Source organism: Rhamphochromis longiceps, linkage group LG2 (assembly GCF_057381845.1).
Source record: "Rhamphochromis longiceps isolate RC_006_pf linkage group LG2, R_longiceps_female_GT1.1, whole genome shotgun sequence".
NCBI classification, from domain to species: Eukaryota; Metazoa; Chordata; class Actinopteri; order Cichliformes; family Cichlidae; genus Rhamphochromis; species Rhamphochromis longiceps.
Genome location: NC_140558.1, coordinates 32,063,641 through 32,090,233, shown reverse-complemented (window position 1 = coordinate 32,090,233; position 26,593 = coordinate 32,063,641). Strand labels below are relative to the sequence as shown.

Below are 26,593 nucleotides of genomic sequence, written 5' to 3'. Positions count from 1 at the left end.
AGTGGTCACAATCAACAACAATAACCACAGTGATCCTCATGAAAAAATAATTTCAATCACAGAAATACATGTATTCATTAGATGACACGTTGTGCGCTTACTCCAAGCTTATTTTCCTGTTTACTGGCAGTATTTTTGTACAATTGAAGACTTAAATTTTAACAACAAATGTATATATGTTATTTTTTGTGATCTTTGTAACAAGCGAATATCCCTGTAAAATAAATCAATAGGTTGTTGAATCAAATTAAATACAAATAATGTAAATAATCGTTTTGATAAAAGTATTTTAACCATTTGCAGTGTAGTTGGGCTGGTCCAGCTATCTCTGGTTAACACTGCGGAAAATCCTGAAAAATAAAGCAGCTATCGTTGAGGTGCTCTGCGGTCCTGTCGCTAGAGGTCGCCGTTTGCGCACACTTTCTCCGTGTCTCCGCAGTGCTGCCTGAATACGAGGAGTGCGTTTGATTGTTGCAGGGCTAAATGGCGGACAGAGCTGGATAGTCGCGTTAACACCGAGGACAAAAACGTTTCGACTGGGTGAATTCCTGGCGTGACCCGGTCCTCAGCCGCGTGTCCCCGGGGTGCAGCGCAATCGTCGAATCGAGCCGTATTGGGCATCGAGCTTAAAGCTGTTTTCCGATCGTACCCTAACCTTAGCTTTCTTGAGTTCCCATCCCAAGCGGAGAAGTTAACACTGTTTATGGTGGCTTACTAGAGGCAGCTAGCCTGTGAGCAAACCATGGAGGACTCTCTTGAATTGATAGGGAAGCGTTTGCTTTTGCTCCTCGACGACGGCAGGTCCGCGAATGGATCCGAGTCGGAGCAGGCTGCCTGGGCCCGGGACTGGCTTCGGGGAACTGTGCGGGCAGTGAGTGTCATCGGCCTGGCCGCCCCGGAGGTTAGCGTCGGGGAGGCGACAACAACAACCACTGCAGCGGGGCTAACGGTCAGTGTTTACATTCAGCTGATGCCGTCCTGCATAGCTAAATACACAACAGTTAACATACATGCACAGCGTACCAGCTGTTTATTATGTGCTCTACATTAGCGAACACATTTTTACCTAGCACCGATGCTACATTTGCTAGTATTTTATGTTAGCTTTTGGACATACTGGTTAGCTCCAAGTCGCAGCCACTGGGGCGCAGCTAAACTCGAGGCCGGGGATTTTTTTTGGCCTTTGCTTTGTTCGCTTTTCAGCTCTCTGACACCCAGCTCCAGTGTTATTCGTTAACTATTTAGCACGAATTTCGAAAGCATCGATACGTTAGAGCTAACTAAGGGTTCATTTCACTGAAACAAATCGCCGGCAGTCACAGAGTAACCGTAAAGGTTGATGAGCTTCCACAGTTGGCTGAGGCATGTCTAGTTAAAGGCCTTACAAGTTCATAAAGGGGCGAACCAGGAATCCCTGCGAGCGTACTCTGCGTCCAGATTATTAAGTATTCACACTGTTGCTCGGGGTGGTAATTAGAATGAATGAATGAAAGTGTAGTGTTGCCGAGCCCAAAAATTGGGAGAGTTTTTGAAAACTGGGTGGCGGTGGTTGACCTACATGACAGCTGCACTTTGTAGTCCAAATGCGGGTTATTACAGTAGCATGCATTTGAATTGACATTAATAGATGTTTATCAAGTAAAGTAAAAATGTAGTTTTAAGAAAAAAAATGTAATCGCTTCCGATGTTTTATCTTTTTGTTTATTAGAAAAAGCAAGCTACAACAAAAAATGTAGCCCTTAGTCCTCTTTTTTTGTTTGCTTTTATCTAAAGAGTAGCAATACTACTTATTGACCTCAGGTGTGCATTTCCTAATTGTGTATTGTTGTTTTTTTTCTTGGGAAATAAATCTTAAACTGAGGAATTTACTTCTTGTGTGAGAACTTGTTCCTGTGCTCTGCCCTTATCGTGCATGTCGATGCATAATTATAAAAACATAATGAAAAACATCTTCTATCCATGTTCGTCTCCTGCTCTGATAACCTGCTCCATCAGTGATAAACAAAACAAAAGGACTTGGACATGTGGTACTGCACACCCTTTTATGCTTTTAAACCTTGCTGTATGTGTCAGGGGTCTGTCCAGCTTGGAGGGTTTATGCCACCGGTGTTTACTTCTCAGAGCCCCACCATCCAGTGAACATGTAAGGACATGTCAGGAAATCTGAGCTTTGAAAAAATAGGTGGGCTAACTGATCAGTCCAAAAACGTGAAAAGCTTGTTTATGTGCTAACCTTTTTAAAGACGTGTAGCTGGCAGGTGTGAGTCAGGGGTCTAGTGAAGAAGATGGAGGATAGATTGGTAGTTGTAATGTTTTTTCTTCTTTGTAGGGCAGCGCTCATCCATGATCTGAAAAAAAATCCCACTACAATGATTTTTGGTCAATATTAAGTTAACTTTCCAAAGAGCACAGTGTCTTTTAAACATTGAATTTATCTAAACTTTGAGTGTATTTGAACTAGGGCTGCCACGATTAGTCAACTAGTCACGATTATGTCGACTATTAAAATCGTCGACGACTAATTTAATAGTCGACGCATCGTTTGAAGCTTTGTAAGATCACAAAGGACGCAGGAATGAGTAGTAGGATTTAAGAGTGTAATAACGGACTGAAACAGAAGATGGCAGCACGGCATGTACAAGGATGCCAGCTGCCGTTAAACCCCGAAGAAGAAGAAGCTGTGTCCCAGAATTCATAGCGCAGCCCAGCGCAGTTGTCGACAATGGCGGCAGCTAGTTAGTTTTAACTTTACTCTTATTATTCTTTCTGGGTCACAAAATAAACGTTTAACATATTTTCAGGCGAGAATGTAGCTGTGTAAACCTCAAATATCTGCTCAGTTTATCAAGACACCACATATTTTCAAAAGCGCTCCGACGTTTTCGGAGACGTCTGTTACCCACTAGCTCGTTAGCTAGGCGGGGGCAAGGCTAACTAGAGCCATGAGAACACCGGACTCCCGGCAAATCGTTTTCAAACCCACCGCCGTCTTTCGCTAGTCAGGTTAAACATATATATAAGTCACTTAGATAACTTAAAAATGTTAGTTTGGCTTTCTTTAGTATTTTATTTGTTCCTGAGTAAATCGGTTTGGCTGAGATTAAAGTTATAGTTTTTGCACAGCTAAAACTGTCAAGCAGACAGCTGATTATCAGAAGTGTGAGACGCTGGAGAATATACTCCGGTGTCCTGTTATATTTTAGAAAGCAATGAGTTTATTAAACTTCACCGAAACAATCTGCAAATTTCATTAAAAATTAATAAACTACCATCTTGTCTTTATTTTTAGTTAGCACAAACACTTCAAGCTGTAAGCTAATGATAGTTATATAAGACCAGATGCTGCTGGTGCAATAAGCTGTACGCTGTACGTCCAATGGATGATGATCTGATTAGTCGACTAATCGCAAAAATAATCGGTGACTAGTCGACTATCAAAATAATCGTTTGTGGCAGCCCTAATTTGAACTGAAACCCAAATAAATAAATTAAAACGTGCTGTGAAGGGACACATTTTATCAGTTAGATCCACACTAGACCATATATGCCCTGTAGCCCTGAACCTTTCTACATATTTCCCACAAGATATGGATATGAGAACATGTTCAATCAGAAGTATGATCGGACATAAACGTTCTCTTCCTTTTACAAGGTCTGAGCTAAGTCCGATTGAGCCCATTTGCGAATACAGGTAAGGGTCCAGTGACTTCAATATAGGGTCATATGGGCTAGTTGGGGTCATATTTCAACTAACAACTCAAAAACCATTGCCTCCACTGCAGGTGTTCTCTGGGCGTAGACAGCTGACGAGAGGCCCTAGTTGCACCACACAGCTGGAAAACCTGCAAGGAAGTCACTAGTAAAGTAACAGAGAGTCAAGCCTTCCTCAGTTGCAGACAGGGGGTTAGGCCAAGAGCCATCCAACACCTTTAGTGTGTGCTGCTGATGACAGACTGGACCAGGCACCCTGGTAACGTGGAGACAAAGACAGCCGGAGGCAATCGTTAATGATCCTTCCCCAGGTGAACCTGCAGAAACCTTAGTATGGCTTCTCTTTGTTGATCATAGGTACTCTTCCTGTCGTCCCAGCTTGATCTGGACTTGAAGGTACACAAGATTTATTAAATAGGCAGGCAAATGAAATTACAATAATGATCCAGCCACTAAGATGACTGATAGTCGTAGATGCCATACAGAAATTTATGAATTTTTGCTTCTTATCATCTTTAACCGTCTGATATGTTTTATCACACGTGCTTTCTGATTATCTTATCTCATAGATGTCAGTGCAGGCTGTCAGGACCAGATCCTAACAACAAAGAAAGAAGAACGTATGCTCTGGATTCATAAAAAGCAACACCAAATTTAGATTAAGAAGGTTTTGCACCAAGCGGCATTTGGTAGGGTACTCAAAGCTCACTTTGTGGTTGTTCCTTCTTCATTAAATGACATTAGATCCCCTAGGAGCATGGTACTTATATGTGCAGACTTAAAAAGCTAAAACAGTACTAACCACGTTGTTGCAGCTGGTGTTGTGACAAAAACAGATTGTCAGAATAGTGGCAAAAGTGACTAAAATCAAGCAATAAACTAATTTTAGTAAAGTTTCTGCATTCCTGCATTTTAGACCTTTGGCAGTTCATGATTTTAACATATGGCGCTTATTGTATAAATGGAAACAGATGGCCTTTTTGTTGTATCTGGCAGTTTTTCAAAGTCTGTCTGAGAGACTGAGTCTCTTTGCAGTCAGTTTACAAGTGGACAGACTCCTCGCAGTTACCATGAAACTCCAGTGGCTGCGAACCTGCTAGTCCTGGCTGTCCTGTCTTCTGTTTTCCCTACGCACCGGATCGCTTTCCAGGTTGCTGTTGCAGGGGCCCTCTATCATTCAGATAATTCTCCAGAGAGGATGCTTCTTTTGTCACATGTACTCCAACATCACTGTCTTGGACGGCAGGTGGTGATGCTAGACCTTCAGCTGTGGTGGATGCACTACAAGCTCCAGGGCCACAGTAGTTTGGAGTTGCAGTCTAACACTATGGAGGTGGAGTATAGGTATTTAGTCATTAATGCATATGCACCTGTCTATACAGAGAAACACCAGATTGTGAAGATATCTGATGAAGTTGAGAAGAGACTGGTTTTGGTTGATTTAAATTTAAATTTTTTTAAAGTCATTAATCCTTGACATGTTGGTGATTTTTATTCCTTGTTACCTTTGGAAAAGTAAAACTGAAGAACCATGGAAATCATGGATCACTTACTTGGCACAAATGCTCTCCATATGTGCTGCAGACAAGCGGTTATTACCTGTGATTTATTTGGACCAGTGAAAGCTTTTGACACCGAGATCTGTGGATTTCATAGAGTACTGTATTTGGAAGGCTGCAGATGCATGAGACGAGTGCAGCAAAACCTTAAAATCTGAACAATTACTGTAAAGCTTGATGCCACATGGACAAAGTTAGCAAATCTGTTGCCTTTTGCGTGGGATGTACCAAGGTTTTGGAACGTTTTTCCTTGTTGTTTGAGAATGAATTGTCTTGCACAGTGGCAAACCATCACTACCTGGAGGTTAAGCAGTTTGCTTGGTATTGTCTCTGCAAGTTTGCTGCCTTCAGAGTATATGTCCAGGCATCCAAATAAGTACGGCTACATTTCACCTATAAAATTATAGTTCCCTTTCAGCTGATTCACTCGGTACAACACATAAAGTACGGGATTTCCCTCCGCGTATATTAGAAGAGGAAACCTCTGTTTACGTCTTGACTTGTGATGATATGTGCATGATGACAGGGCTGAGTATTTGCTGCCGAGTTATTTGGGCAATCAATCAAAGCCATTAAGGCTTTGATCTGTGGAAGAAGCAAACAGAGGCACTGCGTGACATCATCGCCAGACGTCATACCAAGCCCAAACTAACTAGATCTCACAGTCCTACTGCTCCTCTGCCGCCAGGCAAGAGCAGCATCCACTGCTGCTGTGGGTGAACCTTCAGTGAGAGCGCAGCCTCCAGCTCGAGTTCCACGCCAGTCGGCTTGGAGCAAAGGTCCACATTCAAGCTCCCGGTGGGACCCAATGCCAAGGATGAAAAAGCCTTAGTAGTTCTAGGTGTGGGATTGAGCGGAGAGGGGCTCCAGTGGCAAAGATACAATAAGAGGCGCAGTCCTAGCATCAGTCCTTGAAGGCGTTGTACTTTCCCAGCACCGTCTCCCAAGCACAAAGCCCCTGCACACAAAATGTCTCAGGTTGTAACTCCCAGTTTGGGTGTGTTAAAACATCAGGTGCCGATGTCACATCAATCTGTCACATCAGTCTAACAGATGCTTATTTTCATGATGCTATACAAATGAACAACAGGCAGTTTTTGAGGTTTGTATTCGAGGGGGCAGCTTACAAGTACCTGGTGCTGCCATTCGGGCTCTTTCATTCTCTCTTGCAAATTAATGATCAAGAAACTGACCTCACAGCCCACTGTTTATCACTGGTGCTAGTTTCAGTCATTATGCAAATGCACTGCTTAAAAGGTTAGGGGAAACCTTTCCTATTAAAACTAAGTCGTTGCCGATCAGTTTCATAGATAGTGTTAATCAATAACATGATGTAATATTCCCACCTCAAGTGTAAACAAATGTGACTAGAAGAAGAGACGGTGGGAGTCTGGAAGACTGGAATCTCCATTAAACAGCTGTAGTCCTTTGTGAGAAGTGGGAGCTCGGGTGTTCTTATGTTTACTTTGTCACTTTGTGTAGCCGATCATTTGAATGTGAACTTTGGCAACGATCAACCATTGTGCATATTTGCATAAAGTAACAGATGACGGAATAATCATGTCTCTATGAAAATGTTCTTTTTACATTTGTAAAAAAGGTTTTCATTCAAAATCTTTACGTATCCTTCTTTCTTCACTATTCTGTGGGACGAGATTCCTAGTTCCAGAAGCACTGAAGCGTCATCTCAGCATAATACTCCCACCACCATGTTTCACTGGGAGCTTGATGTTCTTTCTCCAAACATAAGCTGAGTGTCTGTGATCAAAAAGCTCTAGTTTCATCTCATGTGGCCAAAGGTCACGCTTCCAGTGTGCATAATGTTTCACCAGGTTGTCCTTGTTCTGTACTGTGTGGCAATCTTTGAATTTCTTGATGACACTTCTCACTCCAGTTCTTGACTCTTGGAGCAGCTTTAATAACTTTGTATATCCAGCTCGTGTTTTGTGAGCATCTACAATTCTTTTTCTCCAAAGAAAAATAGTATGACTACTAGGGCTGCCACAAACTATTATTTTGATAGTCGACTAGTCACCGATTATTTTTGCGATTAGTCGACTAATCAGATCATGCATCAGTTGGATGTAAAACGTACAGCTTATTGCACCAGAATATCTGCTCTTATATAACTATCCTTAGCTTACAGCTTAAAGTGTTTAAGATATGTGCTAACTAAAAATGAAGACAAGATGATAGTTTATTAAATTTTATTTAAATATATTGTTTCGGTGGAGTTTAATGAACTCAGCCATCTGCTCATTGCTATCTTAAATATAACAGGACACCGGAGTATATTCTCGAGCATCTGACACTTCTGATAATCAGTTGTCTGCTTGAACTTTATTCAGCTGTGTAAAAACTATAACTTTAATCTCAGCCTAACCGATTTACTCAGGAACAAATAAAACACTGAAAAAAGCCAAACAATAACATTTTAAGTTATCTAAGTGACTTATATATCATGTTTAACCTGAGTAGCGAAAGACGGAGGTGGGTTCGAAAACTATTTGCTGGGAGTCTCACCGTCTCTAGTGAGCCTTGAACCCCGGCTAGCTATCGGGCTGGTGGGTAACAGACATCTCCAAAAACGTCAGAGTGCTTTTGAAAATATGTGATGTCTTGATAAACCGAGCAGATATTTGAAGTTTGCACAGCTACATTCTCGCCTGAAAATATGTTAAAAGTTTACTTTTTGACCCAGAAAGAATAATAACAGAAATATTAAAACTAAGTAGCTGCCGCCATTGTAGAAAACTGAGCAGGGCCGCGCTATGAATTCTGGGATAGGTTGGGCCACGAAAGATACATCCGACCCATCCTTCAAATCTGGGGAAATGAAGGGCGGATTTGGAGGAGTCTTCGAATTTGAACAGCCTTCGTCGTGTTGCTGTAACGTAATTGGCCTACAAATGCAGGCTCAGGAGTTTGCGGTTCCTGAATTTGAACACAGCCACGATACCAGACACTGCTTCTTCTTCTTCGGGGTTTAACGGCAGCTGGAATCCTTGTACGTGCAGTGCTGCCATCTTCTATTTCAGTTCGTTATTACACTCTTAAATCCTACTACTTATTTCTGCGTCTTTTGGGATCTTAAAAAGCTTCAAACGACACGTCGACTATTAAATTAGTCGTTGACAATTTTGATAGTTGACGTAATCCTGACTAGTCGACTAATCGTGGCAGCCATAATGACTACTATTAAGGCTAATTGTGATGGTAATATCCCGTGTCTGGTTCTGTTTTTGTTTTTCAGAACTAGCAAATACAGTTATGGTTACTGGGGAAAAAGACAAATGAAATTAATACCATTTGGACAGATATGACAGTTTTATTAATCTTGTTCTTGGTATCCACAGCCAGTGCTATTTTTCAAGCAGGGCACATTCATAGTAGAGTAGTACCCAGAACTGCAAGAACTAAAGTGGACTTACCATTTGGTGTTCTTCACTTCTATAGCGAGTGTTGACTGACTCATACTTGTATGGCTGTTATTTACTCTCCAAATCACACATCTTTTTTCAGATTTCTCACTGGGCTGGGCAGCATGGTTTCCACAGATGATGCATAAAGGAGCAGTTACTGAGTAAATGTGCAGATGTTTTTTTCACTTAGAGAATCCAAACAGCAGCCCGGGGTTTTGAGGGCTAACCTGAAAACATAACAAAAGATATCTCAAGTTTTCCTCTAGCAGTACTCAGCCTCCTTGAAGTTTAAGTTCAATTAAATGTGGATTTTACATATTTTACACATATTATACATATAGGTTATATAAACCTGTTGGAGCATGCAGTTCACTTAATTCACAAAACCAAAATACAGTTTAACATCCTGTGATGGTAATATATTAATTAACTTTGTATCAAATTTGATATTTTAATACCTTTTTAAGGAATCAGATTTGCTTTGTTTGTTTAGACTTGCGATTTCCTGAAAGTGTTAGAGTCTGCAGTAATTTCACTTGCTTCATCACTTCACAGTCCTTGTGTGTATGTTCTGGTTGATTTTGCAGGTATTTGTGGAGTTTGAGAATGCTTCGCAGCGCTGTTCTTGGGTGCAGGTGTATGACGAGGGGGTGAAAGCTGTGCTGGTAGAAGACTCCATTGTTTGGGCCCGTCGTAGCGACGTTACCGACACAAGCGGAGCCTCGGCACCAGCCTGGCCTGCTCTGGTGAGTGCTCAGCTGGAAACAAGCAAAACCATTAACCACCCAAATAGTCTGGGCTCCAACTGTGAATGAGGAGTAGAGTGAGCTGTACTTAGATCAGATTTATGTTTGGAATGTAAAGTGAATGGAAGTTGGATAACTCTTTTGGTCATTGAAATTCATTTGAAAATAAAGTGTGCACCTGATCCCACACTGGTGTCTCCCGACTCATTGAGAGGAGACAAAGAAAAATTAAAGCGCCATTTACATGTTGCTCACCTTCCACATCCACACTTGGAGTTATTTTAGTCATTGTTGTACGCTCTGCAGTGCACATTTGCATATAAGTATAATAATGTCCAATCTGAAGGTTACCATCACCTCGTACGTGTTTTGAACAGCTAACACTTGCAGCTGGATATTGGCAATGATAGCTTAATTTCAACAATAAAATGAGTCAATTACTATGGAGTTTGATTCAGTGCTTGATGTTTTACTTGCATAAGATCAAAGCATCCATGTTTAATGTAAATGCATAAAGCATGTTATAATTGTATTATTTGTTTCTATATTTCTTTGTGTAATCAGTGTGAGAGTGCTGTTTTCTTATTTATATGAAAATGACTCTGGTCCCAAAATGTTGATGTAATGTATGACAAAGCATTAACAAAAAATGATCTGCACGGTTTGAGTGCAATTGCAAAACATTGTCTACATGCACATTAAAAAAAAAAACAAAAAAACAAGCAAAATGCTTGCATGTGTTCACGCATGGACTCTTAGTACATACGTATACAACTGGCTTAATGATCACCTTGAGGGCAGATAGGAAAGTCAGCACATCATTAACTGCTTATGTTACTTATCTTCCAGATAGTAAACAGAAGTCAACCGAGGCCAGGTCAATGTGCAGTCTGTTTTACCCTTTCATAGACGTTTTGGTTTTGAATTGGCCAGTTTACTTTACTTACTCGCCACTTCATTAGTTACACCTTCTCCAGTGCCTCCAGAACTGTCCCTAATATTTCATGGCATAGATTCAACAAAGTAATGGTGTCATTCCTGAAATATTCTGGTTCCTATTGGTAGTTGCTATAGATGTGTTGGTTACACATTAGAGCTGCATTAAATCATTCTTCAATAATCTTAAAAAATGGTTGATGCATTTTTTTGGTTCAATGCTTTGGGTTAATCCAACAACTTGGTAGCGCTCACTTGTCACCCTGTAAATCACAAATGTGTCACCCACATTTGTGATTTAAAATATTTAAAATGTTTTTACTGCAGGCCAGTAAAAATATACATGGGCCTGTAAAACTCTAGGCTGCTGACATGGACACTGAATTATTGACATCAACTATTACCATTAATTATTACATCTACACCGTTAGAACGTCTGTTTTCTGCAGTAGAAAATATTGCATTTAAAAGCCCAGTTTCAGTTTTAAAAATGTGGACATGCTTGCTTTTCTTCATTGCAGTCATCATTTACAGACACACGAGTACACACACAGAAAACACATACGCCTGAACACCCACCCACTGAACACTACGTCCAGGTGATGCAGTACAGTCAGAACTCTTTTTGCCTCCTATTAATGGAAGAACACATTGAAAGAAAGAGTAAAGGCTGTTTTATTCTGTGCCTCAGCTTAGGTCGTGTATATACCTTTTTTTCTTTTTTTAAATTACTGTTACTTTGGATTTAAGAAATATTTTTCTTTAAAATATGATTTTAATATGATATTTAAATACAATGAGAGGTTTGAATTGTTTTGGCAGACGTTGTATTCAGTTAAACTATTAAAACATTGGTTTCCATTTTAGAAATTGCAATTAGTAGTGCAGTTTGAAAGATCAGTTTCCTCTCTTTTGAATATTTATCGTTGCTCATTAATATGACAAAGTAATATTCAGTTAATCAGATAATTGATCGAACACTCGATAACTAAAATAATTGATAGCTGCAGAACTAATGCATACATCTAATGCATCCGTGATGTAAATCTCCTGTTTCACCACATCCCAAAGGTGCTCTATCGGATTGAGATTTGGTGTCTGTCGAGGCCATTTCAATACAGTGAACTCATTGTCATGTTCAGGAAACCAGTTAGACGTGACTTGAGATTTTTTGACATGGTGTGTTATCCTGCTTGAAGCAGCCATCAGAAGATGGTCACACCGTGGGCATAAAAGGAGCTGGTCAGCAACAGTACTCAGGCAGGCTGTGGCATTTAAACGATACTCTGTTACTGTAAGATGATTAGAGTATGCCTAGAAAATATCCCCACACCATTAAACCCAACCCAATAGCCTGCAAGGCAGGAATGATCAATGTCTTCATGCTGTTTATGCCAAGTTCTGACCCTGCCGATTGATTTTTCCAGCAGAAATTGAGACTCATCAGACCAGGCAACATATTTCCAATCCTTTGGTGAGCCTATGTCAATCGTAGACTCTGTTTCCTGTTCTTAGCTGACAGAAATAAGACCCAAGGGCCTTCTGATGTTGCCCATCTGCGTCAAGGTTCAATGTGTTCTGCATTCAGAGATGCTCTTCTGCATATCTTGGTTCATCAAGTGGGTGTTCAAGTTACTGTTGCCGTTCTATCAAGCAGTCTACAACAGCATGGCGTTTTTACCCAAAGAACTACTGCTCACTGGCAACTTTCTTTTTCAGACCGTTCTCCGTAAGTGCTAGAGATGGTCCTGTGGGTAAATCCCAGTAGATCAGCACTGTCTGAAATACCCAGTCCAGCCTGTCTGACACCAACAACCAATAACCATGCCTTATTCAGTCAGTTGAATGACCATTTTTCCTCCATTCTGATGCTCAGTTTGAACTTAAGGAGGTTGTATTAACCATGTCTGCACACCTAAATGCACAGAGGTGCTGATTATACCAAATATAGTGGCAAGTAACTGGTGGTGGACTATTAGACTGATCTACAAAATTGTATAACATACAAAAAAAATGCATAAATGCATACTTTTGTTACTCCTTTTGGTTGTTGAACTGAATAAACCTAATGTAAGTTCTCGCCCTGTATTTATCTCATTACATGCTCTCGCCTTTTCCACAGACTTTCCGCTCTCTGGTGGACAGAGTTGGTTTAGGATCCTTGGTTCCTGTAGAGTACTTTGGAAACAAGAATTTTGAGTTCCTGCCCGACAACAAAACTGTCCAAAGGTTTGAGGTATACAAAAATTCTAGCGTTTGTTAAAGAAGTTTGTGAACTTGTATATCAAACAGTACCAACAACATTTTGTGATTTAGCGTCTGGTGTTTTCTATTTCATGCAATCATTAAACAGATTGACTATTTATCACTCAGGATACATGTTAATGTCACTGACATGTTTAAATGTAAAACAATTGAATTATTTTCTGTTTTCATTAAGTGCTTCTTACTTAATAATCTAGGGTGAAGCTGCATACATGTTTTGTTCTACATTTCAGCTCTACTGCGAGCGCTGCTTCAGATCAGTTTGGTTTCTGTCCTTTTGCAGGTTGATAAAGATGTTAGACACCCTCTGCTGTTGGAGCAGCCATCTCTGCAGGCTGCCATCTCCAGCTGGCGTACTGACTTTGAACTGCAGGAGATATTCAGGAAGGGTAAGTTTCAACCTTCACCAGTTTCCTTTATCTCGATTTCACATCTGGGACGTGGTACATACCAAAACAATTAAGGGTGTTTGTCACATAATTAAAATTGAAAGGAGTCCTAATCAGTGGCACTTACTTAAGTTAAGCCTATTAATTTCTGGTTATGATTTATTTGATGTTCTTAAACGTGGCGTTTGGGTGGCTTTGTAGTTTAGTGATTTACACAACAGCAACTCAGACAAGCACATTGGCACACAGCTGCTTGGGTTAATTAGCTTCCCACTGACTAGCTAATCGGTGGCATGCAGTCTGTTTTCAGATGACCTCAGATCAGTTTGAACCTCGGCTGAGTAGGTACTAAAAAAGTACCAGGTACCACCACCTACTGGAAAATCCTTAAAGTTGAGTCAAGCCCATCTGACCTCAGTAGGTACTAGTGGAAATGGGCTATAACAGTGCAGACAACTATTCCTATGAAGCGATACCTTTGCTGCAATTTGTTTAGTGCAAATTATAGTGGAAGACCTAAATATTATGCCGCCCTCCTCTGTATTTTTCACATTTTACAAAGTCCTCTATTGGGCTGGTCTCTTTCACAGAGCCGATCTGGCCCTCAGGTTGGACACTGTCACCCGTATTGTTAGAGAAATGAAGGAATTTGAGTTCAGAATAAAAACCATCTGTGTTTTATTTAAAAGCAACATATCTGTCTGGCAGATTTAAATGACATGTGAGGGATGTAGATTTAATTCTCTCAAGTCCTGTTTTCCCATTGTACCTGTCCTCAGGTTCATACACCATTCAAGGACGCAAAGTTCGTGTGTACCAGCCGGAGTTTGAAGAGTGCTGGGCCACTGGACTGGTCTCACAGCACGACCCTATCTCTCACATTATGGAGATTACCTTGGATAAGGTAATGTTTATGTTTTGCCTAAATAAATTCTACTGTTCATGGTGTAAATAAATGTTACTTAATGACTACACTTTTTTTTCTTTTTTTTGCGCTGCAGGGAGAAGAAAATCAGATGGTTGATCCTCGTGTGATACACGTCATGCTGACAGAGGAGGAGGTAGGGTTGTTTCAGTAGTCGATATCCATCAAACTCTCCTCATGCTGTGTGCTGTATGTTTAGTTAATAAGTCATTTGAGATTTAGATTTTTAATTATTTCTGGATATTTTCTGCCTTTAGCTTGGCAAGAATGGGCGGCGAAGGAAGGACAGCGAAACAATGAAAGGAGACAGCGGACGCAGACGCAGGACTGCCTCAGAAGGTGAGGATGACTTGAACTTGAAACGGTTTAAAGGAGCAGCAGATACCGGAGCGGACGCACAAAACTGCGGCGACACCAGCAAAACTGCAGTGGACGCGATGGGGATTTGGGCTGGAGACTCTGGTGAAAGAGTCAGCAGCACAACCAAAAATGGAAGCTCTTCAGATGGAACCTTTCCTCAGGGCCGAGGTTCGCCCCCAACAATTAATTCCTCGCTCCAGATGGACCAGTCAAACGCTAGTTCTCCTCGCTATCCCGGCCACATCAAAGAAAACGGTCGCGCAGTCGCCACGCAGGGAGCAGCAGACTCGACCACCACCATTACACCCACTCCTCCTCCCCTCAAACCAGCCCCTTCCCCCTTTTCCACTGCGTCTTTTCCCTCACTAGGCCAGATGCCAGTCTTGGTTCCTGGAGCACCAGCCCCCAAGGCCTCCTCATCCCCCCAGCTCGAACGAGAGGAGGGCAACCAGGCAGCTTATTCCAAAACAGCTGCTCTTGTTTCCCCAGGACCTGTCACCATTTCTTGGTCACAAGACAGCATTCCCAGTGTTTCGCTTTCAGCTTCTGTGGGTTTTAGCTCTAAAACTTCTAACTGGGGAAGCCAGACGGAGGTAAAACCAATGATGTAACAAGTACCATTAATACTGTACATTTCCAACAAATTGCTCTTTGCAATCTGTTATCTCTATTATTTGACTTAACCGTGTTGTGTTTCTGTTCCTCAGGGATCTAAAACGGCATCAGGCTTTCGTTTGTCCCAAGCTGGACCTACTGCTCCTGTATTTGGAGATGTTACCTCGCAGACCAACGGAGCTCCTACCACTACCACAGCCTCTCAGGATGCTCCCAAGCCTTTTGGCTTCAGTTTTGGTGGAGCAAAGACTGAGGCTCAGCCTAAGCCAGACCAGAACCTGTTTTTCCAGTGCATGTCGCAGAAGTCTGTCACCAGCCTAAATCTAACTGCTGATCAGACCCAATCCAAGGACACCAATTACTTTACTGCAGTGTCTGAGAGCCTGAGTAAAGAGCCTCCAAGCCTTTTCAAGCCAGCAGCCCCCACTGAAGGGCTGAAAAAGCCTGAGCAGCCTAAAGTGCCTGAGGTCCAGCAAACAGGAAATGGTGTGTTCAACAAATCATCTTCACCCTTTCAGGGCATGGGGGGCTCTCCAGGAGGACGGAGCTCTGGCTTAAATGTGGGTGGTCCAGCAGTGTCCTCTGGAGCCCAAAGTGCTTCTAAAAAGAACAGTAATAATGGAAGTTCAGTAGTTGGCTTAGGGCTGCAGTCTGGTTTTAATTCTGCAGAGAGTCACCAGAACCTTTTTCTACAGAACTCCAAGGAGTCTGCTAATCCATTTTTGGCATACGGGGAAAAATCCTCCCTCACAGCTTTCGTTGGCCTAACTGGGTCCGAGCCACAGTCCATGGGTCCTGCGCTGGACAGCAAGCCGAACCTGTTCACTATGGCAGAGCCACCTAAGGGGATTCTGTCTTCTCCTTTCCCAGCATCGTCAGCAGCTGCTTCAACCAGCACTTCCCCCTCTCCGGCACCAGCCTCATCTCAGACGTTACAAAGTGAAGGGACTGAGACAAAGGAGGTGCAAGATGTTAGCGAGATTTCATCATCCACCTCAGACTGCCCGATGTTTGGAAACGCTGGCCCTGGCGGAATGGAGGAGGTGCCCGTGCCCTTCGACCAGAGCCAGTCTCAGAAGTTTAGCTTGGAAGACAGAGGCCAGTCATCTAAACATGACTCCGAGTCCAGCAGCAACAGTGACCTCTCAGATCTGAGTGATAATGAAGAGGGCCTGGAGAAAGGTCAAATCCCAGGAGGACCTTCTGTTTCTGCCAAGGATGGAGCCATCATGCAGAAAAATAAGGTCCAGGGGGCCGCTAAGAGCCGTCCACGTAACAAGCCTTTCAAAGGTAAGACTTGTCCACTTCTCACTTTTTAAAATGGTGATAAACAAGCTTACCAAGAGAGGTAACACTAAACTCTCTTTTCCAGTGGGTCAGTCTGTACTTAAAGATCAGAGCAAGGTGCGTCGTCTAAAGCAGTCTGGTGAGTCCTTTCTTCAAGATGGCTCCTGCATCAATGTGGCCCCTCACTTGCACAAGTGCCGCGAATGCCGCCTGGAGCGTTATCGGAAATATCGGAATACGGGCGAAGAGAGCGACGACGATGATGATCCGAACGTAGCCTGTCGTTTTTTCCACTTCAGAAGGTATGGATCACGCAGCTTTGTCTTTCTTTATAATTTTATTTATGCATTTCTTTATTTTTGAAAAAAAAATGTGTGTTTTGACCTTAATGTTTTACTCTTTTTGCTCGTGACTAGGCTGGCTTTCACTCGTAAAGGTGTGCTGCGTGTGGAAGGTTTCTTAAGTCCCCAGCAGAGTGATTCTATGGCCATGGGACTGTGGCTACCTGTGCCCGCTGTCCATGAGGGCCTCGACCTCGACACATCCAAGTACATCCTGGCCAATGTGGGAGATCAGTTTTGTCAGTTGGTGATGTCTGAGAAGGAGGCCATGATGATGGTGGAGCCTCACCGTAAGTATAAAGACATCTCTCCAAGCTCATGTTTTCGCATTAGAGTTTTGTTTGCCACGAGTCTAATCCGCTTATTTTTTGATTGTCCTGCAGAGAAAGTGGCCTGGAAACGTGCCGTGCGAGGCGTCAGAGAAATGTGCGATGTGTGTGAGACCACCCTGTTCAACATCCACTGGGTCTGTCGTAAATGTGGGTTTGGAGTGTGTCTGGACTGCTACCGGCTTCGCAGGAACAGGCCAAGGGAGGGTGAGTCACTGGAGTGATATTAGAGTAACTTTAGGGCTGTTTAGTGTGTCTTATTTTATTCCTTATTTAGCTTATTGTGTTGGAAATACATGGTTGACTTTATTCTTTCCTTCAGATGTAGACGAAACTCCGGAGGATGAAGTTTTCTCTTGGTTGAAGTGTGCCAAAGGCCAACCTCACGAGCCACAAAACCTCATGCCTACACAAATTATACCTGGAACAGGTAACATGTACATTATGATCAACTCCCCCATCGCAGGAACATTAAATGTTACCCGTGATCAAATATTGCTACAGTAAAAGGTGTGATGATCGTACTGTCCTTCTCTTCCAGCTCTTTACAATATAGGAGACATGGTGCACTCAGCAAGAGGCAAGTGGGGTATTAAAGCCAACTGTCCCTGTGCCAATCGACACACTAAGCCTCTAGTGCGCCCTACTGCCCCAAATGGGATTTCACAGGTACAGTTTTACAACTTTACGAGCTTTCTTTTCTCATGTCTACACTTTGAAAGCTCCTAAACTGACGACTCTGCTATCTTGTTATGTGTGTCTCAGCAGTCCACACCGGGCAGTGGGGGTGTCCTCGCAGGTGCAACCTCTGGTACTGGCATCACTCCAAAATCAGAGGGAGAAACATCAGCAATCAAAACAGAAACCACACAGACACCAGTATCGTCAGACAGTGGGGGTGGAGAAAGTGTGGGCAGTACCAGTACCTCCACCAGTGGTACGTCCTCCCCCTGTAACCTCACACAGTCCTCTGTCAAGGAGTCGCGCTCATCAGGAGAAGGCAACAGCTCTGCTCTGCACTGGCTGGCAGACTTGGCCACACAGAAAGCCAAGGATGACACCAAGGGTAAGTAAGAAGTGGGTTACAAGTGTTGAGTGTGTAAAATCTTAGTGCATGAAAAAGATTACATCAACTGATCTGAATAACATCGTTCCTTCCTCCCATCTTTCTCCAGAATCCGGTTCGCTTCGCTCCATAATGAGTCGAGACAGTCGACCTCCCTTCGGCCTGGACTCCCTCAGTGCTCTTTCAAAGCCTTCTGCTTCTAGCCCTAAGCTATTTAACAGCCTTTTACTGGGCTCCAGCATGGCCCAGTCTAAACCTGAGGGATCCAGTCTCCGGGACCTGCTCAACTCCGGACCAGGAAAACTGCCCCAAGGCCCTGGAGAGAGTGGGGTACCATTCCCCTCTGTTTTTACCTCAGCAGGCGTAAGTAAAATGTTTTCATTTTTCCATATGATGATACAGTATTGATCAATTTTTTTCAAACGCATGTATCAACACAAAAACTTCAGCTAAGTTTCTGAACTTGAAATTACACTTCAAGTCCATTTAAATATGGAAATTTAGATGCTGAAAACAGGAATACTATTTGTTGTATTTCAAGCAAGCAAGCAACAGATTTCTGAAGTGCACAAGTTGTGGAGTAAATCATTAAAAAATTACCACCATCTACTGATTCTTTGTAAGTTTTAGTGTATAAACTACTGAGACTGTACTCCTTCAACAATAGTATCGGCTAGCTACGAATAAAACTACATTGTTGGGTAACCCAAAATCTTTATGTGACCTGACAGAGTGACAAGCTGAAGAGCAGCCTTCCAAACTTCCTGGATCACATCATCGCCTCAGTTGTGGAGACCAAGAAGGCCGAGGGCCGTCGCACCGGGGCCTCTGAAGGCGGAGAACTCGGAGCGCTAGGGTCTCGCAAAGACGGCGTAATGGGCCTTAGCGTTTTGGAGCCACATACCTCACACTCCTGGCTCTGTGATGGCCGACTCCTTTGCCTACAGGATCCCAGCAACAGCAACAACTGGAAGATCTTCAGAGAGTGCTGGAAGCAGGGACAGGTAGGAATTATGATTAGCATAACTTCATCTTTCATCCAATTCTTTGATTTTTGTGTTAAAATTATGCGGAGATGGATGTTACTGAGCTATGGGTTGAAATTTTATTGCATTGATTAATGTAACTCACCCATTACTGTCTGATTACCTCTGCTTTGTGGCCAGCCTGTGTTGGTGTCAGGGATACATAAACGTCTGAAGACTGAGTTGTGGCGGCCTGATGCTTTCAGCGAGGAGTTTGGAGACCAGGATGTAGACCTGGTCAATTGTAGAAATTGTGCTATTATCTCTGATGTAAAGGTGCGAGAGTTCTGGGATGGCTTTGAGGTTATTTCCAGTGAGTATCCAAACTCTCTTTTTCCTCAATTATTTTATTTGTTACTTGGATCCATGAGATCACCAATTATTGTATCTAGCATGTTTTTCTCTGATGCTGGACAGATGTCACTAAATGTGTTTTTTATGAATGCAGAGCGACTGCAAGATGCCGATGGCCTGCCCATGGTGTTAAAATTAAAGGACTGGCCTCCAGGTGAAGACTTCAGGGACATGATGCCCACAAGGTGAGGAACACAAACATTTACAGAGAAAGCGTTTCAGTGATGTTCTGCGGTTGTTCGCTCATACACATAGAGGACATAGAGGAGCTAACTGATTTTATCTCTTCTTTGTATTTTCATGCTTTGCAGCTGTAAATTCTGCCTGTTTGTATTTATGTAAGGTCTGTTATTGATGGGAATGTCTCTTGTACCTTTCCCAGGTTCGACAATTTAATGGACAACCTCCCTTTGCCCGAGTACACAAAAAGAGACGGTCGTCTAAATCTCGCTTCGCGCCTCCCTAACTTTTTTGTGCGTCCTGACCTTGGACCGAAGATGTACAACGCTTATGGTAAGAACAACATCTGATGGAATTATTTTGTCTTTCTCTTCTTATGTGCGATATAATTTATTCATCTCGCATCACTCTTTTCCCTCTATTTTAACCTGCAGGCTTAATATCGACTGAAGACCGGAAGGTGGGAACCACTAACCTCCACCTGGATGTGTCTGATGCGGTCAACGTCATGGTCTATGTTGGCATCCCTCACGGAGAAAACAACCAGGAGGAAGGTTGGTAGACTTAAACACACTTTGTCTCCTTTTTTTACGGTCTTGCTTTCTGTCTTCAACAAACTCATTGAAGATCAGGATTGTTTAATTTAACCGATTTCCAATAAAATGAACCAAATAGGAGCTAAAAATTTTACCTCTGTGGTCTCTCCGTAAATGGAAGAGAGTCACATTGGTGCTCCGACGCTGTTGCCTCTGCTGCTCATTTGATTTAAGAAGGGACAGTGTACATTAGCTGGTATGACTCCATCATGTAAATAACCCCGAACATCCAGATTTAGCACTACAGGTCAGATATCTGGAGTCTCTGTCAGATTTATGGCTTAAAAGTAAACGTGCAAAACCATATAAGCAAAGAGAAACTTAATCAGCTATAGTAATAAGTGGGAATAAGCTTTAAATGTCAGGGTTTTGTTTTATTTTCCAGGCTTGTGACAGTGAGATTTACACGTATATCTGTTCCTGATAGTAAAAATGTGTTACTGTAATATATGAATGTTTTTGAAATCCATCCTGACTTCCAAAAACACAAATTTTTGTAATGTGAGAGTATTTCTGTAACAATATTACACACCTTGCACACTAAAGCCATATTATCCTGTGAAGCATTAAGTGGAGTACAAGTTAACAAACTTTCTTCTTGAAACACTTCATCACTCATTCCTCACTTTATCGCTCTTGGACAACCTTGTCAGTTTTTCCACAACCTCATCCTAAACATTATAGCTACACTGTTTTAGTTGTCTTGGCTTGGACTCTGATAAGACCCTTCAGTGGGTCTTGCTCATTTACATTGTGGCAAAATTTCTCATTCACAGAGGCAGAAATCTCTGGACGCAAAGGTCTGTAGACTTTCAGTTGTATAAATTGAGTAGCATGCCCTTCTTCTTGACTAACTCCCCTTCTTCACTCCTCCACTCCATCCTTCTGTTATCTGTGCAGTAGGGGCCAGAGCACTGGGAACCGTCTGCTAGTTTCTGCTGCTGCATTTTTGTACGCTTTTTTCCAGATTTCTGTGTAAATACACGCTTTATTAAACTAAGTAACCACATATGGCATTTAAATTTTCCGCATTGCTGCTCTCTGGAGATCCGTGTTTTTTGTTTTATTTTCCTTCTGTGTATTTTCAGTGTTGGGTTAGATAAATGTGACACATTTGGTTGGAGATTTGGTAGTTTTGGGTGCACTGTGCTCTGGTCCTTACCCTGTGGGAGAAAAGTTTGAATGAAGGGCATCTAGATTTGGCATTACCTGTTCCCCTCTGCAGGCTTCTTTTCACTCATCTGAGTGACTCTCATGCTCCTGCACACACGCAATTAGGGATAAGTAGGAAATGTAGGAAACTACATTTTCCTGTAGTGTGCTTATCTAATATTCTTAATTAGTTAATGAGGTTTTAAACTTATACAAAGACATAAGTGAGTAGTAGAGGGAAGAGATTTGTTATGCTTTATTGAGCAAAGTTAGCAAAAAAGAACATTAGGAATAGAACCTCCACATCCAGCTGGTGATTTATCTTTCAAAAGTTAATTATGCTGAAATTACTACTTTCTTTTTAAGTTGTATATATTTTTCACCCTTTCCACTTCCTGGGTCACCACCAGGAAGTGGAAAGGGTGCAGTCAGGAAAGCCACTCTGTGCAGGATAAAACTGGATGGGTTATTGTGCTTTAGTTTCCCAGCTTTTTCAATGTTCAGTGGAAAAGTTTAGGAAGAATCAGCCGGATGTTTCTTTTCATTTTGAAGCATTAAACCACCTAAAACTTTTATTAGGATTTATTTTATTGCACTGTGATTACAGTCCAAAGAATATTACTCTAATGAGCACATCATTATTAGTAAGTTGGTTTAAGACAAATCCTTAGTATCCTTCCTTTTATACATAAAGACCCCAACAACATAAACATAAAAGGACTGTTGTAGCCTAGGAGCTGAACTTATAGCTGTAAAGAAGTTATTTATGATGGACTAGAGAAAAAAACTGCAGTCGTACACGGGCAAGTTTATTACAGCTGAATGCAAACACGTTTAGATTTCAATGAGAAACTTTGACCACAGCCAGGTTTTTGGTGAGGGAAAGATGAAAGTCCACTGACGCGACGGATTTTATTACACGCGTTTGTTTCGATTTGTGTTAATGAATCAAAGGTCTGTCAGTATTATGGCGAGAGTCCAGTGGACTCTTATTAAGGCAGTAGTTTTAGATGCTGTGTAAGTCAGCAGTAGGCTGTGAATGTTTATGTGTCATAAATGTGATTGTGTAGTCTGCAGCTTGTCCTGTCCTTTGCCCCAGTAGTTCTCAACTGGTCAGACCACAGGATCTACATTTTCAGTAGCGACATATTTCCAAAAAAAGTAGTTAGGAAATGTACAATGCTTTCATGCACTAGAAACATAGTTTATTAAATATAATAATAATAATAATAATGATAAAGATTTGGATCTCAATAATATGAATGCTTAAGCCGCATTTATATTAATTACCGTATTTTCTCAAGTGAAAACCTTTATTCAGCTAAAAGGAGCGCCTCCAATAATGCCTGGGGGACGTGATCAGCATGAAGAAATTAGCCTGTCTGGGTTCTCTTGTATTATTGTATGCCTTTAAAATCAAAGTGTTTTTGTGCACTGCAACACTAAAGGGCTTTTAATTTGAAGTACAATAATGCACTAACTTAAAAAAAGTATTCCTACTGAGATAAGACCAAAAATATCTTTTTAAAAAAACAAACAAGACATTAGAAAGTAAACCTGCCTCTTGATACAGACCTGCTTCAGCAGTTGAGGTACATAAAAGTCATGGTCAGTATTTGAGGAAATACGGTGGTCACAGTTCATTGAAAACCCATGAGCACACAGGCCTGCTGCTTGGCATGCTTGTGTCATGGAAGATGCAGATTCTGAGCTTTTAGTGCACTTCAGAATAAAACTCTTACAGCATTGATGTCCTCTTAGGTCATTTGTCACCAGTTGAGAACTACATCCCTGCACCGTTTCTGCCAAGAAAAAGTCTGTGATGGATGTATATGAATGAAATTGTTCTATTTAAAGAAAAAATATGTAGATTTAGCACTTCCAATCACTGTCCCAGCACTTAGCTTAGTCATTCATGGAAATGGAATAGAGTAAAACACGGTAGTGTTTAAAGTGCTGTGGAAAAATTTAACAATCACAGTGCAAAAGCTAATTTAAAAAGGCCACTAAAAGTCAAATAAACTAACTTCTCTTACAGCTGTTATAGAGACAGTGGTGATTACAACTGTTGTTTGTTTATGTTTGGTCTCCAGAGGTCTTGACCACCATTGAGGAAGGCGATGTGGATGAAATGACGAAGAGGAGGGTGCACGAGGGAAAGGAGAAGCCTGGAGCTCTCTGGCACATCTATGCTGCCAAGGACGCAGAGAAAATCAGGGAGCTGCTTCGCAAGGTCAGCAAGCCGGCAGATCTGTTTCAGGCTGGCTTGTCGCTAGCTGTAGCCGTAACATTTTGTAACCATAAACTGTGAGGACAGGATTGTCATTGGATAAATAAAATTGGGGTAGAACGATAGCTTGATTTCTGCAGAAGATGATTAAAGTTCACAAACAAAAATTAGCCAGCCGGGGAACTTTACTTAAAAGCTCATTCTTTCTAAGCAATGGCTTGTCCTGACCTTTCACAGGTGGGAGAAGAACAAGGTCAAGAGAACCCGCCAGATCACGACCCGATTCATGACCAGAGCTGGTACCTGGACCAGGTGCTCCGCCGCAGGCTCTACGAAGAATATGGCGTCCAGGGTTGGGCCATTGTACAGTTCTTAGGAGATGCTGTATTTATCCCTGCTGGAGCTCCCCACCAGGTCAGACTGTTTTTATATGAAAAGTGGAGCTGTACACATACCCTGTGATTCAACAGACCTGCCTGTTTTTTGTGATTTTTCTCACACCTCCATGAACACATTTGTCCTTTCTACACACTCAGGTGCACAACCTGTACAGCTGTATCAAGGTGGCGGAGGACTTTGTGTCTCCCGAGCATGTGAGGCACTGTTTCAGGCTGACCCAGGAGTTCAGACACCTGTCCACTACTCACACAAACCATGAAGATAAACTCCAGGTGGGTGTGTTTTTCCTCTCAGTGTGTAGTTTTATGTCTTATTTGGATGGTTTATACTAGAGGACGATGTTTGCTTGTGTCGCTTGAAGCTGTAGGCTATAGTTTACTTAACTCTGTGTTCACAGTTTTATGATCTTTTTATTGGAACAAAGAGTTTATTAGTTGCTGACAGTTATTTAAAAACTATAAAATTAAGATTGGTTACCAGTATGTCATCTATAAACTGGGGCTGAAGCCTGAGAAGCATTATAAAGTGTTAAAAATTGAAGGGTTTAAAGAAACAGGCACAATTTATATTGTTCACCTTTCATACACTCTTGTGTCTGTTTTGTTAACCCTTGTGTATATATATACACACTCAGCGGACACTTCATTAGTTACACCTGGCTGGTAATGGGGTTGTCTTTAGATTAGTTTTAATTTTTCATGGCATAGATTCAACAAGGTGCTGGAAACATTCCTCAGATTTTCATTCACATTGACATGACAGCATCACACAGTTTCTACATCCATGATGGGAATCTTCTGTTCTACCACATCAGGTGCTCTATTGGATTGGGATCTGTTAACTGTGGAGGTTGTTTGAGTGCAGTGAACTCTTGGTCATGTTTGAAAAACCTGTTTGAGATGATTAGTGCTTTGTGAGATTGTTTCAGTGTTGCTCACCTAGTACTGAGTGGCTTAAAGTTGGATGGATCCATGTTTTCATGCTCTTTGAAATTCTGACTTTTTCAGACCCGTTCCCTGTAAGCTCAGGAGATTGTTGTGTGGGAAAATCCCAGCAGATAAATGTTTAAAGTCACCTAAATCACCTTTCTTGCCCATTCAGATACTCAGTTTGACCATGTCTACACACGTAGCTCCACTGAATTACTGCCATGTAATTGGCTGATTGGATATTTGCATAAACCAGCAGCTGAACAGGTGTAACAAAGTGATCAGTGAGTGTATACACTGTTACAAAGGTGGATGTTTATATTAGAGGCCATTCTTCACTATAACGCAGCAGCATGTTTATAGAGTTCTCACTGGGAAAAGCTGATTGTTCTGTCTCTGTTTTATAGTCAAACACAGCACAGCGTGTGTTTACATATAACAATGCTATGTTTTTGTTAAATAAAAGGAAAAGCACGATGATACTGTTCAAAGTAAGATAATAAAAACTTTTTTTTTTCTCACAGCAGCATTGAAAAGTTATCATTTCTTATCGGTGTGAGGTGTTTTGTGTCTGGTGTTGTCTCACCACTGTTTTGTTGTATTTTTTTACCCTCAGGTGAAGAACATCATCTATCACGCAGTGAAGGACGCCATTGGGACGCTGAAGGCCCACGAATCCAAACTAACGCGCCCTTACTCGTCTCCTCAAACCGCTGGCCTCTGAAGACCACTCCACTACATGCACACAGCGCATACATTTCATACCTACATAAACAAGTACCAGCTGCACAGCGCAGAGTACAGAGATAGTGTAGGTTGTTTTGAGGGCAGTGAAGGTTTGAGTTTGGGAAGACTGTACATTTGATTAGATGGGGAGGGACGAATCAGCGCTTGGATGAAGGAAGTCCTTTATCGCTGTTACACAGTACGCTCAAACTTGTCTAGTTGTTTTCCTTTTTTTTTTTTTTCTGATTTTGGTTAACTCTGTATTTAAGGTCAGTGTGTTTGTTCTGTTTTCATTGTACATGTAAGACGTGAGAGTAAGGGAGGTAAAAGCTGACGTGCCTTTGAAGCAGAGGTTCAGCTACAATATAAGCAACTGACAAAAATGTGAGTACTGGGCTAACTTTCCTATTTTGATGACATTGATATTATCTTTCTTCAATAGGAGCGAGGTTAACCTGTTTTTTGTAGATTTTTTTTTTCTGTTTAAGTTTTTAAACAGCTGATTGTTTCTGCCCTCTGTGGCTGAAATGAATTTGTGAAAACAGCCAGTCAAGGGAAGCAGACCAAAGTTTTGTATTTTTAGTTTTCTTATTTCACTTTTAGAGTAAGAAGTCTTTTTTTTTTTTTTTTTTTATACACCACAAGGTAATAATTGGTTGGGTGGGGCTTCAAAGGAGGGCAGTCTTTTTTCACTTGTCTTTGTCATGTGGGCTGAATGAACTGCAGACTTCCAACATGGTTCAAGAATCACAATTGCAGCTGAACAGAACTACTGGCCATTAACATTGTATCAATATATATATTGATCTAGCAGTCTGTTTGATTTTTCACAATAAAATTTACAAAAACTGCTGCTTCTCTGATCTTTTTTTTTTTTTTTTAACCCATAAAGCCTCTACCCATGCACCGCTAAGATGTAGATGGTATTAAAATACAAGTTTGCTGGTATCTGATTGCCTGTTTGGTCAAACATCCCAAAAAAGAGATGCAGTTCGCAGTTATGTTGTGCTCTGCAAAAGTCTTGAGTCACCCATTTTTTTTTTTTTTTTAT

General features: G+C 41.6%; 1 protein-coding gene across 3 annotated transcripts; it reads left to right on the top strand.

Annotated features, from left to right (window-relative positions):
* The first annotated feature begins 435 nt into the window (after positions 1–435).
* Positions 436–26,393, top strand: kdm3b (lysine (K)-specific demethylase 3B). Of its 3 annotated transcripts, none has more exons than XM_085423487.1 (25): positions 436–949; positions 9,280–9,438; positions 12,497–12,610; positions 12,923–13,028; positions 13,808–13,932; positions 14,030–14,089; positions 14,211–14,906; positions 15,021–16,218; positions 16,301–16,517; positions 16,632–16,846; positions 16,940–17,092; positions 17,208–17,315; positions 17,427–17,554; positions 17,654–17,951; positions 18,061–18,314; positions 18,683–18,955; positions 19,118–19,289; positions 19,425–19,515; positions 19,713–19,843; positions 19,945–20,064; positions 20,883–20,906; positions 23,352–23,491; positions 23,726–23,902; positions 24,025–24,159; positions 25,433–26,393. In XM_085423487.1, the coding sequence occupies exons 1-25, from the start codon at positions 743–745 to the stop codon at positions 25,538–25,540; spliced, it is 5,409 nt and encodes a 1,802-aa protein (XP_085279613.1). In that variant the 5' UTR covers positions 436–742; the 3' UTR covers positions 25,541–26,393. The 3 variants fall into 3 exon arrangements, with proteins under 3 accessions (XP_085279613.1, XP_085279606.1, XP_085279622.1); XM_085423480.1 differs by having other exon boundaries at positions 17,651–17,951; XM_085423496.1 differs by lacking the exon at positions 20,883–20,906 and having other exon boundaries at positions 17,651–17,951.
* Positions 26,394–26,593: the final 200 nt, after the last annotated feature.